Genomic DNA, 10,838 nt, shown 5'->3' on the forward strand with positions numbered 1-10,838 from the left:
TTCGTCTCGTTACTCCGTCATGGTACACTGAGGTCAAGGTACTATTGCTATGGTTTAACCTTCTTCTACCTCACGGATGTTGTGTTTGTTGAGCGACATTCCTACGCCTGTTTTTGTCTCTGAGTTTTATTCTGATGTAATGCGGGAGAGTGAGATCTGTCTTTGCGAATTGGCAGCTATTCATTATAACGCGGATGCTCTTGTTTATATAAATTATTATGCTATTATGCAGATTAATTGCATTATTGATGCTATTATTTAAAGGAGAAGAAGCCGAACTGTCCCAATGATTGCAACTGTCAAAGCAGCAAATGTATAGGTGAAAGACTTTTGTCGGCAAGAAACAAACATGCTGATGAGTTAAAAAAGGAAGCATATTATAAGCGAAAAGCGGATTGCTCCTTAAAATTGTATACGTTAGCCGTGGCAGAAGAACAAAGACGTAAATTGGTTTTGGCAATCGGAACAGGCTGGCGCATGCGCAATCGATTAATCCAGATTAATTTTGTGATTGTCTAGTGATATGATTGAAAATGTCAAATAACCGAATTAAAAGGAGAAAAGTACGACATTTGGTAAAGTGTCAGTCTCCGATGCGACAAGTAGCGGTTTTTACACAAGTATTTTAAAATTTAAGTATTGCTAGTAAAATAAATAATGGAATCAATTAAAAATAACGAGGAGCTCAATTTAAAATAATTCAAAGCTTAAATATTCAAAATAACAATGGATTAAATAATTTTAAACAATAAAGTAGGAATAATGATTGATTAAATAATTAAATATTTGCAAGAAAAAACACGCAGATGGGTTAAAATAGGAAGGATATTATTAGCGAGAAGCGGATTCGTCCTTAAGATTGTATACGTTCGATGTGGCAGAAATACAAATACATGAAACGGTTTGGGCCCATCGGAACCTACGAGATACATACTGTTATATGGAGTCGTTGGTCGGAACAAGCCATATTCTCCTAGATGCAATGCAGAGTCTCGAACAATGAAGAGATCAGAGAGACTGGTTGCTATGCAATAAACGTGACTTCCGCGCGGAATTTCCACTTCATTCTCCGTCGACGGAATTTCAAAGGGTGAGACTCGCTCTCCCGTCTGCTGTCGAGTAGGAAGAGAATCCCGACTTGTTTTCCGATATCCACTGGTGTCCAGACTAGACCCCTAGTTCCATACTTACCATAGATTTCTGTCTGAATTGCATTGTGACTCTAGATAGGAAGCGTGTAGTGTCATTTTGAGTAAATAGTCTTCCCTGAGAAGCTAATTACTGTATGTAAGGTAAAAGCGTTAGAAATGATACGTCCTGTGGACCCCCACATACGTATACGTACGTGGGTGCTAGTTCGGGGTCACGGCTAATTACAAGCTATTTATCTTCACTCACAACAGCTATGGTGGAAAAGAAGACAGAAAACTATTATTTAAACAAAACATTTCTCATAATTTACCGAATAAAAGTAGTATTTGCAAATCACAGGGAGAAAAAATAATTATTTTAAATGAAGATTTTCTAAAACTGGAATTCGCTCATACTTTTAATTTGAGAAATTACTCACTGTTTTACATTGATATCTTTATGGCATATAAAATACATGTCTAATGCAAATTTGTATCTATTTGTGTCCTTGAAGCTAAATTCATTATCCTAAACAAATGAACTTTAATTTGATTTTCATTTAATTTACTAATATAATTTATTTCGTAACTTAGGATTATTATTATACATCGCTTACAGAACGAAATCAACGCCGTATAGTTCTCTTTATTACAGTCTACCTTTACATTATCCTAAAGGCCCGTCTACACGTACCGATTTTATCGGCCGACTTTCTCGCAGAGGAACAATTTTCAGGATGTGCGCATGCGCTAAAAATCTGTCATGTTCTCTGCGACGATTTCAGAGCTAGTGTTCACCGCTCACTAGCCGACGATAAAATCGGCGACTCTAGCCAATTAGATTGCTTCCAGAGATCACGTGCTTTTCTCTCTCATTTTGGAAACATGGCGCTTTTTCGTTGGAGCGAAAATCAAATTTTTGAATTGATTGATTTTTATAGAGACCATGCTGTGTTGTGGGACACAAATAACATAAATTATAAAAATAAAAAGTTAAAGGATTCCCTTATTTTGGTAAGTTATCTTCCCGTTACTTTATCATCAAATATTTTTTTATTCGTGATGAAAATTATTTTATGTTGGTTAAACAAATTACAGCTCAATTTAATACAATATTGCTCAATTTTATTAGCTGATTAACTGATATAGCAATATGATTACAGTTTTCAGAACTGTATTAGTTATTAAACTATACCGATAGTATTTTTTAATATTCAGTATGATATGCTATTTTAAGATTTTGCATATTTATATTTCTTATTTGAAATTTTTGTATTGAAATTACACTATTCCTTTCTACTATAGTAATCTTTATTCTGTATTAGTACTTTTTACTCATATTGTTGCGGTTTTCATAACATTATTGTCTATTTATTTAATAGTAAAGATTATCATTTAAAGCACAGTAGTTATTTACTTTTTCTGAAGCATGGTTATTTTAACATTTCAGGACTTAAGCACACAAATATGCGTTCCAGAAAATGAAATTTAAAAAAAAAAATGGAGTAACCTGCGTACTCAATTTACAAAGGAGAAACATAAAGAGAAAAAAAATTATACATCTGGTGCAAGCACTGCCATGCAGTACAAATCGGCATGGCAGTTTTACACATCGTTACAATTTTTAAGTGATGTCCTGTCCTTAAGGAATACTGTGACTTCTTTGGTAAGTGATTACTTTTTAAATTTATATAATTTTTCTTATAAAGTAAATAATTTCCCTTTACTATTTGAAAATTTATAGAATTGTTTTTAATATAGGCAAAACTTTTAACAGTTTTTGTGATAAATAAAATAATATTGTTATACATACTTAGCTGTGTAAATTATATTAGCCAAATCTTCAAGCTCATGCAGCAGATGGGTCATCTGCAAAAGTTCACACTCACAGCAATTTCTATATAACTTCAGTACAAAAGTATTATTTTATTTATCCTTTTACAACTATGTGTGCTATTTAATTTCTTAAGTGAAATCTTTATATTTAAAGACTATTCTTAAGCTCATTTACTTAAAAATAATCCCATTTCCCATTAAAGTATAGGTGCAATACCCATTAAAGTATAGGTAAAAGTGGATAGGACCAGGGCTTAATTTCTAAAATCAGAAGTGTTACAGTTAGTAGAAGTTATATTTTGAATTTATATGAAGACCTAATCTTTTTTCCAATGAATGATATTCTATTGATAATTTCCAAAATAGCTGAGCAGTAAAACTGCTAAATAACTGGTAATTTGACCAGTGTTCGAATGCCAGCAAATAAGCTGACTGTAAGGTTGGTTTTTGTTTTTTCCTATGCAGAACATGGATACGAGCCATTTTTCCCTAAAAATTCTTCTATGAAGCATCCCTCTCTATAGGCAGATAGTCCTTGAATTGCATTGTCTTGATCAATTAGTCTAACATCCAGAAAAGCATATGTAATTTATTTTGAAATGAGAGTTAAGGTACTTAAATTTCTCTTCGTAAGTCTATTTTGGTACTCATGTATTAACACAACCACCTTGTCACATATTTGGTGGTCTTTATAAATGTAAAGGTAAAAATTACTTACTGGTACAAGTTAGTGGTTTTTATGACTTTTTTTTTTTTTTTAAAAATACCATTCCCAAATATCTGATAGTAAGTCAGCAAAGTATTATCGACCTACCGAAAAAAGCCGAAAAATCTTAACATGAATTTTAATTATTAAGTAAAAATTATATCATACATTAAAAAATAGGATCTTACATGTTATCACAAGCACTTTAGTACAAGCTCTTTTAAATTTCCAGAATGTGCTAAAATCTGTCGACCATGAGCATAACAATACTTTAGGCAACCATGCTCATAAACATTCCTTCAGTCAAGCAACATTACCCTCATTCTTTTTCATTTATAAAAATTTGCCAAACTTGAGGTGATTACGCTAATATGTTAAGTACTAAAAAATAAAACACTTATGAATTTGCAAAATACTTCTCTAACTTTTAGCGTTATTCTTTTCTCCATGTACACAGTGATCTGTTTTCACTTAAAAAACCAATAAATTGCATAAACTTGTACTGCACATCAACTGTTTACCAAACACATCTCATCGCTGTTTGCGTTAACAGTTTTGTGACAAAATACTATATTCTGCAGAATTTTTACTGCAGTTTCTTCCATTGCTGGCAGATTCCACAAGTGATATTTTAAAAGTAAGTTAAAGGTTCCCAACTCCCCCCAAAAAAATTACGATGTCTGTCAAAATCATTAGAATTCCAAATACAACAAAAATAAACAATTGAAACATTGCTTGACTGAAGGATTTTTATGAACAAGGTTGCCGGTGAAATTTTTATGTGCAGAGTATGGCAATTTTTATTAAGGTGGTTGAGATAATATGTGACTACCTCTAATTTTAAAATATTAATAGAGAAACATGAATTCTTATTGCATTTTAAGTAATTATTACTATCAAAATCTTACTCATATTGTTCAAGTTTTTACAAGTAAATGAAGTCCAACTCCGCTTCACATTGAAAAGTTATAAAAATATGGGATGTACATGCACAGATACTGTTCTTTTAAAAACACTCAAATTATTTCTTTTTACTGTAGTAATTATTAGCTTTGCTTTCTTCTCAGTTTCTATATATATATATATATATACACCATTTTCAATGATAAACTTATATTCACAGCTAAATCAGACATACGTTAGTCAATATTTTGTTACTTTTAACATACTTAAACATAAGCATTAACTTTTTATATATTTTCTTTTAAATATATGTATTGCATGTTTTTATTGATACCAAATACGCTACAACTTAGACAGCAGAATTACGAGGTTTTTTCGTATTCTTATTCAAGATATTTGACTATTCAACTTTGATATCTCTTGAAAAATCAAGCTTAGGAAATATATTCATTATCCTTATAAATATTTATTTCTGCATGTTTTCCCATAGCTTGTTAATTATGATTTGTTATATATGAATGAATGATAGCTGTAACAGTAAAAATTAAAGTGTTATTTTAATTTTCAGGATTTTAATGATACTAGTACACAAGAAAGAAGTGCAGAAGTTACCAGTCATTCTGAGGAGATGTTTGACATGAACGATTTTGAAGACACTGAAGAGACACAGAGAGAACTATGTCATACACAAACACTACCACAGCTAAAAAGACACACATCAAACACTACAACTTCAAACAAAAAACAGAAACACGATCACATTTACACAGCAGCCACAACAACACTGGAAGAAATTTCTACAATATTAAAATCAAAAAACACTACTCCAAATACATTTACACAGTTCGGTTCCTTTGTTGGTTCCGAACTAAGTCTAATCCGTGACCCTCAACTCCTCACAGACACAAAATATAAAATATACTACAAGAGCGGAAGGTTGAAATGGTTGCAAACTTCAGCTTCCGCTGCAAGCCGCGAATAACGCGCGATTCATATATTGTTATCCGGCTGTTGCCATATTCTAAAGATTAGCAGAACAATTATTATTATTGAAGTCCGTAATAGGATTATAAACATTAATATCATTATGGATGGGAAAGTTGTTACTATTGAACTGCTCCTCGTAACTGTCTGCAAATACATTAGCAATTTGGTCCGGGCTATGGATTAGTTTGTTATTCATGAAAAATCATGGGTCGAATATTATTTTCACCTTTTCTAAGCACTTTTGCAAATTCTCCATATCAAGTGACCCGTGGGAGAAAGACTGTTCACAAATTTATTCCGCGCTTCGTCTCGTTACTCCGTCATGGTACACTGAGGTCAAGGTACTATTGCTATGGTTTAACCTTCTTCTACCTCACGGATGTTGTGTTTGTTGAGCGACATTCCTACGCCTGTTTTTGTCTCTGAGTTTTATTCTGATGTAATGCGGGAGAGTGAGATCTGTCTTTGCGAATTGGCAGCTATTCATTATAACGCGGATGCTCTTGTTTATATAAATTATTATGCTATTATGCAGATTAATTGCATTATTGATGCTATTATTTAAAGGAGAAGAAGCCGAACTGTCCCAATGATTGCAACTGTCAAAGCAGCAAATGTATAGGTGAAAGACTTTTGTCGGCAAGAAACAAACATGCTGATGAGTTAAAAAAGGAAGCATATTATAAGCGAAAAGCGGATTGCTCCTTAAAATTGTATACGTTAGCCGTGGCAGAAGAACAAAGACGTAAATTGGTTTTGGCAATCGGAACAGGCTGGCGCATGCGCAATCGATTAATCCAGATTAATTTTGTGATTGTCTAGTGATATGATTGAAAATGTCAAATAACCGAATTAAAAGGAGAAAAGTACGACATTTGGTAAAGTGTCAGTCTCCGATGCGACAAGTAGCGGTTTTTACACAAGTATTTTAAAATTTAAGTATTGCTAGTAAAATAAATAATGGAATCAATTAAAAATAACGAGGAGCTCAATTTAAAATAATTCAAAGCTTAAATATTCAAAATAACAATGGATTAAATAATTTTAAACAATAAAGTAGGAATAATGATTGATTAAATAATTAAATATTTGCAAGAAAAAACACGCAGATGGGTTAAAATAGGAAGGATATTATTAGCGAGAAGCGGATTCGTCCTTAAGATTGTATACGTTCGATGTGGCAGAAATACAAATACATGAAACGGTTTGGGCCCATCGGAACCTACGAGATACATACTGTTATATGGAGTCGTTGGTCGGAACAAGCCATATTCTCCTAGATGCAATGCAGAGTCTCGAACAAATGAAGAGATCAGAGAGACTGGTTGCTATGCAATAAACGTGACTTCCGCGCGGAATTTCCACTTCATTCTCCGTCGACGGAATTTCAAAAGGGTGAGGACTCGCTCTCCCGTCTGCTGTCGAGTAGGGAAGAGAATCCCCGACTTGTTTTCCGATATCCACTGGTGTCCAGACTAGACCCCTAGTTCCATACTTACCAATAGATTTCTGTCTGAATTGCATTGTGACTCTAGATAGGAAGCGTGTAGTGTCATTTTGAGTAAATAGTCTTCCCTGAGAAGCTAATTACTGTATGTAAGGTAAAAGCGTTAGAAATGATACGTCCTGTGGACCCCCACATACGTATACGTACGTGGGTGCTAGTTCGGGGTCACGGCTAATTACAAGCTATTTATCTTCACTTCACAACAGCTATGGTGGAAAAGAAGACAGAAAACATTATTTAAACAAAACAGTTTCTCATAATTTACCGAATAAAAGTAGTATTTGCAAATCACAGGTGAGAAAAAATAATTATTTTAAATGAAGATTTTCTAAAACTGGAATTCGCATCATACTTTTAATTTGAGAAATTACTCACTGTTTTACATTGATATCTTTATGGCATATAAAATAACATGTCTAATGCAAATTTGTATCTATTTGTGTCCTTGAAGCTAAATTCATTATCCCTAAACAAATGAACTTTAATTTGATTTTCATTTAATTTACTAATATAATTTATTTCGTAACTTAGGATTATTATTATACATCGCTTTACAGAACGAAATCAAACGCGTATAGTTCTCTTTATTACAGTCTACCTTTACATTATCCTAAAGGCCCGTCTACACGTACCGATTTTATCGGCCGACTTTCTCGCAGAGGAAACAATTTTCAGGATGTGCGCATGCGCTAAAAATCTGTCATGTTCTCTGCGACGATTTCAGAGCTAGTGTTCCACCGCTCACTAGCCGACGATAAAATCGGCGACTCTAGCCAAATTAGATTGCTTCCAGAGATCACGTGCTTTTACTCCTCTCATTTTGGAAACAATGGCGCTTTTTCGTTGGAGCGAAAATCAAATTTTTGAATTGATTGTGATTTTTATAGAGACCATGCTGTGTTGTGGGACACAAATAACATAAATTATAAAAATAAAAAGTTAAGGATTCCCTTATTTTGGTAAGTTATCTTCCCGTTACTTTATCATCAAATATTTTTTTATTCGTGATGAAAATTATTTTATGTTGGTTAAACAAATTACAGCTCAATTTAATACAATATTGCTCAATTTTATTAGCTGATTAACTGATATAGCAATATGATTACAGTTTTCAGAACTGTATTAGTTATTAAACTATACCGATAGTATTTTTTAATATTCAGTATGATATGCTATTTTAAGATTTTGCATATTTATATTTCTTATTTGAAATTTTTGTATTGAAATTACACTATTCCTTTCTACTATAGTAATCTTTATTCTGTATTAGTACTTTTTTACTCATATTGTTGCGGTTTTCATAACATTATTGTCTATTTATTTAATAGTAAAGATTATCATTTAAAGCACAGTAGTTATTTACTTTTTCTGAAGCAATGGTTATTTTAACATTTCAGGACTTAAGCACACAAATATGCGTTCCAGAAAATGAAATTTAAAAAAAAAATGGAGTAACCTGCGTACTCAATTTACAAAGGAGAAACATAAAGAGAAAAAAAATTATACATCTGGTGCAAGCACTGCCATGCAGTACAAATCGGCATGGCAGTTTTTACACATCGTTACAATTTTTAAGTGATGTCCTGTCCTTAAGGAATACTGTGACTTCTTTGGTAAGTGATTACTTTTTAAATTTATATAATTTTTCTTATAAAGTAAATAATTTCCCTTTACTATTTGAAAATTTATAGAATTGTTTTTAATATAGGCAAAACTTTTAACAGTTTTTGTGATAAATAAAATAATATTGTTATACATACTTAGCTGTGTAAATTATATTAGCCAAATCTTCAAGCTCATGCAGCAGATGGGTCATCTGCAAAAGTTCACACTCACAGCAATTTCTATATAACTTCAGTACAAAAGTATTATTTTATTTATCCTTTTACAACTATGTGTGCTATTTAATTTCTTAAGTGAAATCTTTATATTTAAAGACTATTCTTAAGCTCATTTACTTAAAAATAATCCCATTTCCCATTAAAGTATAGGTGCAATACCCATTAAAGTATAGGTAAAAGTGGATAGGACCAGGGCTTAATTTCTAAAATCAGAAGTGTCACAGTTAGTAGAAGTTATATTTTGAATTTATCATGAAGACCTAATCTTTTTTCTCCAATGAATGATATTCTATTGATAATTTCCAAAATAGCTGAGCAGTAAAACTGCTAAATAACTGGTAATTTTGACCAGTGTTCGAATGCCAGCAAATAAGCTGACTGTAAGGTTGGTTTTTTGTTTTTTCCTATGCAGAACATGGATACGAGCCCATTTTTCCCTAAAAATTCTTCTATGAAGCATCCCTCTCTATAGGCAGATAGTCCCTTGAATTGCATTGTCTTGATCAATTAGTCTAACATCCAGAAAAGCATATGTAATTTTTTTGAAATGAGAGTTAAGGTACTTAATATTTCTCTTCGAACCACCTTGTCACATATTTGGTGGTCTTTATAAATGTAAAGGTAAAAATTACTTACTGGTACAAGTTAGTGGTTTTTATGACTTTTTTTTTTTTTTAAAAAATACCATTCCCAAATATCTGATAGTAAGTCAGCAAAGTATTATCGACCTACCGAAAAAAGCCGAAAAATCTTAACATGAATTTTAATTATTAAGTAAAAATTATATCATACATTAAAAAATAGGATCTTACATGTTATCACAAGCACTTTAGTACAAGCTCTTTTAAATTTCCAGAATGTGCTAAAATCTGTCGACCATGAGCATAACAATACTTTAGGCAACCATGCTCATAAACATTCCTTCAGTCAAGCAACATTACCCTCATTCTTTTTCATTTATAAAATTTGCCAAACTTGAGGTGATTACGCTAATATGTTAAGTACTAAAAAATAAAACACTTATGAATTTGCAAAATACTTCTCTAACTTTTAGCGTTATTCTTTTCTCCACGTACACAGTGATCTGTTTTCACTTAAAAAACCAATAAATTGCATAAACTTGTACTGCACATCAACTGTTTACCAAACACATCTCATCGCTGTTTGCGTTAACAGTTTTGTGACAAAATACTATATTCTGCAGAATTTTTACTGCAGTTTCTTCCATTGCTGGCAGATTCCACAAGTGATATTTTAAAAGTAAGTTAAAGGTTCCCAACTCCCCCCAAAAAAATTACGATGTCTGTCAAAATCATTAGAATTCCAAATACAACAAAAATAAACAATTGAAACATTGCTTGACTGAAGGATTTTTATGAACAAGGTTGCCGGTGAAATTTTTATGTGCAGAGTATGGCAATTTTTTATTAGGTGGTTGAGATAATATGTGACTACCTCTAATTTTAAAATATTAATAGAGAAACATGAATTCTTATTGCATTTTAAGTAATTATTACTATCAAAATCTTACTCATATTGTTCAAGTTTTTACAAGTAAATGAAGTCCAACTCCGCTTCACATTGAAAAGTTATAAAAATATGGGATGTACATGCACAGATACTGTTCTTTTAAAAACACTCAAATTATTTCTTTTTACTGTAGTAATTATTAGCTTTGCTTTCTTCTCAGTTTCTATATATATATATATATATACACCATTTTCAATGATAAACTTATATTCACAGCTAAATCAGACATACGTTAGTCAATATTTTGTTACTTTTAACATACTTAAACATAAGCATTAACTTTTTATATATTTTCTTTTAAATATATGTATTGCATGTTTTTATTGATACCAAATACGCTACAACTTAGACAGCAGAATTACGAGGTTTTTTCGTATTCTTATTCAAGATATTTGACT

At 31.8% G+C, this 10,838-nt stretch overlaps 1 protein-coding gene across 1 annotated transcript in view; it reads left to right on the forward strand.

Annotated features, from left to right (window-relative positions):
• Nucleotides 1-2,709: 2,709 nt before the first annotated feature.
• The window catches only part of LOC146997507 (uncharacterized), a 10,063-nt gene continuing 1,934 nt past the window's right edge, over nucleotides 2,710-10,838 (forward strand). Inside the window, exons 1-3 of the mRNA XM_085814327.1 lie at nucleotides 2,710-2,796; nucleotides 5,144-5,511; nucleotides 8,646-8,682. Of these exons, the coding sequence (XP_085670453.1) occupies nucleotides 2,710-2,796; nucleotides 5,144-5,511; nucleotides 8,646-8,682 (492 nt within the window). The remainder of the gene's footprint in view (nucleotides 2,797-5,143; nucleotides 5,512-8,645; nucleotides 8,683-10,838) is intronic.

The sequence above is a fragment of the Stegodyphus dumicola genome, chromosome 4 (genome assembly GCF_044657685.1).
Source record: "Stegodyphus dumicola isolate Sdum_Otavi_A_Nest chromosome 4, ASM4465768v1".
In the NCBI taxonomy this organism is placed as follows: Eukaryota; Metazoa; Arthropoda; class Arachnida; order Araneae; family Eresidae; genus Stegodyphus; species Stegodyphus dumicola.